At 37.5% G+C, this 6000-nt stretch overlaps 1 protein-coding gene across 2 annotated transcripts in view; it reads right to left on the bottom strand.

Annotated features, from left to right (window-relative positions):
- Positions 1 to 5410, bottom strand: part of rnf220b (ring finger protein 220b) — a 31453-nt gene extending 26043 nt beyond the window's left edge. The window contains exons 1-2 of one of the 2 annotated variants that reach the window (XM_057356981.1): positions 5193 to 5410; positions 3095 to 3841 (exon numbers count right to left, since the gene is read on the bottom strand). In XM_057356981.1, coding sequence (XP_057212964.1) covers positions 3095 to 3725 — 631 coding nt within the window. In that variant the 5' untranslated portion in view covers positions 3726 to 3841; positions 5193 to 5410. Of the gene's footprint in view, positions 1 to 3094; positions 3842 to 5187 lie in introns of both variants that reach the window. The other variant, XM_057356980.1, reaches the window with a different exon arrangement.
- Between the last annotated feature and the right edge of the window lie 590 nt (positions 5411 to 6000).

Genomic DNA, 6000 nt, shown 5'->3' on the forward strand with positions numbered 1-6000 from the left:
TTCTCTCCTGATGGATTGTTCTCTTTTTTATAAGCACTAGTCAGGGTAGCCGCCACTGTCTTACTGATAAGCCTTATATATTCTGACTTTTGTTCGCCTGTCTCCCTCTGTGAATGAGGTGATCCGTATAATTTCCAGCATCAATGAAAATCAGACACATTACAGCAGCCTCTGGCACACATAGAATACACAGCAAATAGCTTAAATGGTAAAAGTGTCACTAAATCACCAAAGCACTCAACATAAACTTGCAGGATGGTCCGAATAACCAATTAGAACTGGAATTCCAAACACTGACATCTCTGTCTCCATGGTCACCTCCATCCACTTGTGTCCTGGGGTGGAACACACAGACTAATTTAACATTTTGGAAAAATGTAACTTTTATTTATTAAGTATATGAATATAAATTAATTTAAATTATATATATATATATATATATATATTGTGAAGGGAAGCAAAACAGAACTGCACTTCTACCTCTGTGATTCATGATTTTATTATTGTCTTTTATCATTGCAAAAATGATGTGAAAACCCAAACTGAAAAGTAAAAAAACAACTTGCACTAATATTCTGAGTTTGAATTTTTTGCGTGAACTTTCAAGTTTCAACAAGTACACAGACTGAGAATATTATGCCAAGTGCACACTTGTATGCCCAGAAAGCAGCAGGGCACGAAGCATTTATCCACAGTCACTGTTACTCTTTCCTTCTCCTCACGTCTTGACCAAAACATTTTAAACGTTTCCCGAAGGAAAATAAACACGATTCGGCCCAGCGAAGGCATCTGTCCTTCGAAAAGAATATAAAAGATCTAACTGTTTAAACAGCTGTGAGGATACTCTGCTTTTGAACGTTTTGAGGGACAAGCTCTGAAATAACACAGTGCTTGGAGATCTGGCCCAAGGGTCAGATATTAGACAAATGACAAATCTCTTTCTAATGACACAACAGCATGTGTGTGAGGTTGTGTACAGGTTACCGTGCCATGTGAACCTACAGTTAACTCTGATTTACAGTTCAAATGAAGTTCAAACACTAGCAATGCAAAGTTTGGACACACTTGACTGAATTTGTTTTGCATCTTAAAAACCCTTCTGATGCTTAAATGATTAAGATATGTTCTCACATATGAATTTCCTTGCCCAGAATGTTTGCTTTAACATTTTTTTGCTCACTGCGTAATCTGCAAACTCCCATTTGTGTATTAGTCTTGATGACATCACTGTTAAACTAAAATAGTGTATTATTTTTGGAATAGATTATCTCCAAACATTTGAATGGAAGTGAACTATTTGAATGATATTTTCATGGTCATAAATGTTAAAATTACATTATTTAAATACTTATTAACACCCTTCCCAAAATAAGTTTTTTTCTTTTATAACTACTAACTAGTTTTTAAACCACAACAACTTTGTGACCCAAAATCCAATTTGCATGTGTACAATTCACATGCTCACATACGCAACCGGATTTAATTTTATTTTGTTGTTTCAAGGTGTACGAATATGCAGAAAATGTGCCACCCTCAAAGAAGCACAAGAGTAACCCAACAATGGATGAGGTACAAACTTTTCCAAAAGAACCTTGATGTTCTCGACTCTTTCCACCAACAATCTCTCTTCAACCTGTCAAAGTCAGTCATTATTTTCCCAATTGACATTCGTCTCTGATATACCACGAGTCGGCAGCCCCCTCTGTCATGTCTTTCATGTTGCAGGTTTTTCCCTCCACCCCCACAAGGAGTTCTGATGTCCTCCGAATTTAAGCTACAGCGCCTCTTTTCCCGGCCCGCCGCACGGCACGAACGGAGGTCCTTTGCCTCGGCGGCCAATTACAGAGCTCGTGGTAATGAGCAGCCGCGTTCTCCTTACAGCCCAGACTGACACTCTCTCCCACTCATTTGTCAACAAATCAGGATGGATAGCGTGGGGGCGATATTGAGCTGGAGGTGTCACGCTCGGAGACGTGGATGCCGAGCAGCATCTCCTGCTCGTTATCATTGACAAGTTGTCTGGCGAGGAGATTTGCGAATGCTTCGCCTTTGTCATCTCATGATCATTTGTTCGTGATTCGGTACTTATTCCATGCATAGCCTCACTGTTATAGCCTATACTCAGGTAGACTAGGTCTACTTTTGGCATTTGTCTGTGGAACGCATGCGACTTATATAACAATATCAGGTGTGAGTTAGACTTAACACATACAAACAAAAAGTATGTATTGTCAGTCATTTGTGAAACAGTCACAGGCTCTTAACAAGAATAAATAATGACATGGGCCATGGGACCTCTGACTTTTAGGGGTCATGAGCTGAGAGGCCCCAAAATGGCCTGATCCCTAAAAAACAATTGAACTGCAATACATACAAAGTATGTTACAGGTTATAATAAATGTATTGAACACATTCATTCTTGTAATCTTGTTTTCTCACAATTGCATACAGTATTTCTCATATTTTGGAGTGAGATGCAGACCTACATAAATTTGTTGATTTATCCATTTTTTGAGTCATGCTTGCAAAATATAAAAGTTGGAATTATAAGATATAAAACCACAAGGTCACACTTTATTTTAAGGTCCAATTCTCGGTATTAATAAACCATTAACTATGACTTTTGCCTCAGTAAACTACTAATTTGTTGCTTATTAATAGTTAGTAAGGTAGTTGTTAGTTTTAGGTATTAGGTAGGATTAGGGAAGTAGAATGCTGAATATGTGCTTTATAAGTACTAATAAACAGCCAATATGCTAAAAATAGGCATCTAATAAGCAACTAGTTAATAGTGAGAATTGGTCCCTATACTAAGTGTTGCCGTAGATTTGCAAAAAAAAAGTAAACTGTGTTTGGAAGGGAGAAAGGGGATGTCCAAAAAGGGTGGTGCACCGGCTAAATTACACTTTTTTGCCCTTTGCTCTTAGTCAGACTCATTTTGAAAAATAGGTACAGATAAGAACAAAAAATGTATATTTTGTAATATCTCGAAGGGCAAAGGACTTTATGTGAATTGTTTGTGCTAAAATTAAACAACAGTTTATTCAGTCTGGTCATATTAAACACACAAACACACATACTGTGAGACACTTACTTGATTCTTTGTGCTCCTCAGTGCCGGAAGAAGTCTGCGCATTTGCTAACAGCCCAGACAAGCTGAAGAGCTTCTTCCCAACATCCTCAGCTACCTTCAGTGCACTCGGAGAACCGGCCGGCACATGAGCACCCCCAAAGTCGAACTCTTTCACCTCCACATCTGTGTAGCGAAGGTGGAGTGCTGCCTCTGGTTCCAGACAGCCCTTTAAACGCTTGGCAGGTAGGAAAGCGGACTGGTATCCCCCTCCATCACGCTCCTCGGGTGGGGATGAGAATGGCCGGAAGGCCCCTACGCCTCCGTGGTTAAGCATACCCAGTGGTGAGCAGTCCAAGTTGTGTGGAGCAAACTGTGGATGAAGGTGGAGAAGAGGAGTGGGGAAGTCTCGAGGAGGAAAACCTCCTTGCCGATGGTACATGGAGGCGAAGGTGTAAGAACCACTGGGGAATGGGAGATGAATGTCTTTTTCCAAAGTGACCGGCACTCCAAACGGCCGGGGTGGCTGGCAGGGTACCGAGGCATCACGTCCGGCTTCGGCTGTTGAGGCCAGGACCATAAGGGCAGGGGAGGTCAGCGGGCCGGGCATGTAGGAGGAGTTCTCCATCTTAAAGGCAGTCCGATGGAGGTCCATTTGAGCAATGTAGTGTCCAGTCGAAATCAGTATTAACTGGTGAAAAGGTCTGAAGAGAAGTGGACTAAATGCTTATAGACTTAAGCCTCACAGATCAGTCATTCTTTGAATCAAATCTGTAAAAAAAGATAGAAGAATTTAGTTTGAAGCAACTTCATGAAACAATAGTGACTGAACAGTGTAAATAGGCAGGTGCATGAGTGATACTTCAAAAGAAAAACTATTTATATAATGTAAATTTTAGAACTATTTTAACCTTTTTTCCCCTAAATTGATCTAATAAAATAACAGTTTAAAAAGTACTGTAAATTCACAATTTCAGTAAAGACATTTCAACAACATGGTAAAATAAAGCTAGCCAATATAATAATTCCTAATTAATAATAAATAAATAAATAAATTACCTTTGATATCAAGGTCGTTGTAAAATGTATTTTCATTAAAAATATATATTATTCTGTATATTAATTATTTATTATAATTTTATTATTTCTTTAATTTTACACATGCAGTTCTACACTTCATTCGGACTGTTAAACCATTCATCTCGTTAGTTTTACCTTTTGTTATTTACAAATGCTGTTTGAAAATGTTGTAAACATTCATTTATTGGTAAATGTTTATTTCACTCTTATTTTGCAAAAAGTTTCAACATAACAGAAGTTTTATGATGAATTTAAATGATTGACCCACAATACTCATGTGGTCGCCTAATTTTCAATACATAAAAAATAGAACTATACGTTATTACCACAACAGTTGAAAATATATAAACTATAAAATTCATTTTTATGAAAGAAAATACACATCTTTGTTTTATGCTATATAATATTATTATATAAGAATATATAGGCTAAAGGATTTAAGAAAATCTTTTGGAGTAGGCTTGTAAAATTACAAAGATGAACGAATTTTAATGGTATCTGTCAATTAACATTTCTAACTATAAATTCTAAATTCAATTCAATTACAAACTAGAAATTGTTTTACTACACCTCACTGTTAAACGAAAACTTACATATCTAGCAAACGGTAAAACTTTGAATCATATGCCCTTTGCGAACAGATCGCTTTAAAGATGTGAGTTTTCAGTATGTTTTCCATTACATAAGGAAAAAAACATAAAATATTTCTTCAAGACTGAAGGGCATCTATCTATTTAATAACTTTATTTTTGCCTCGGGAATTCAAATAAGAAGTTAAAAAGATGCAGTTAACTGCATGATCTCTAGTATAAAAGTACGTCAGACAACTTTCTTTCTGCACCCTGTCTGCAAATTTTCAATTCACTTTAGAAAAGTTAACTGAAATACTGTACATAGCTTAAAATAAATGTCATAAATCCCTATATAAGTAAACATATTGCTTAAAACTAGATAAAGACTTAGACTTGCGAAAACATACTATTGCTGCACAAAAATTGTATTAATGAAAATTCAGAAAGACACATTGTAATACTCACAATACCATAGTAAAATATCGGACATCAGACTGTTTATTCCGTGCTCGCGCCGATGATGCCACTCAAAAGAGTTTGTAGATGACAGAAAGAGGCAAAAACGCATCGAAACACGTCAAAATATTTTTGCGCTTTTGACAATAACCATTTAATCTTCAGGGTTTCTCGTCTTTAGCGCTGGTTACGGCGAAGATAAAGATTATGCAGATGATGCTCGTGATGTGTCAAGAAGCGATCCGATCACACATCTGTTAAAGCGCGCGAGACGCTCTCAAAGTGCACACATGCTCTCTCTATCTTCCTCTCTCCCTCTCTCTCTCTCTAGCCCGTCCCGCTCTGTTAACTTCAAACTTGTCTTATTCCATCTCTCTGTCCGGCTTGGATATTTCAGCAAACGCTTTAAAACCTGGTAAAATCTCAGTTCCGCCCATTAACACAAACAGTGAACAATGTATGTTCATATTTGTCATTTTGGCTAAATAATTTGCCAATGCTTTACACATATCTTTTGTGCAGTAGACGGGACTCTGGTCCTTTAGGAAGCTGCTACGGGTGTCCATCTGCTGGTTACACATCAAATAGCACCTTTGGTCGTAGAGTCATTCGATTTCTGCAACATGGCCTACTCCATCCTTCAAATAAAGTTATTGTATAACAGAAAGGGTAAGACATTGGCACAATACCAAAGATGTTACCAAATTTTTGAAGAGAGATGTTGACTACGATTTATATTTTGCGCCTTTTTGCCATGACCTGTAGCCCTCCAGATTCCCAAAAATGTTGTTTTGATGTGATGAGCAATGCATGCCTTGTGTC

This window comes from Triplophysa rosa, linkage group LG17 (assembly GCF_024868665.1).
Source record: "Triplophysa rosa linkage group LG17, Trosa_1v2, whole genome shotgun sequence".
NCBI classification, from domain to species: domain Eukaryota; kingdom Metazoa; phylum Chordata; class Actinopteri; order Cypriniformes; family Nemacheilidae; genus Triplophysa; species Triplophysa rosa.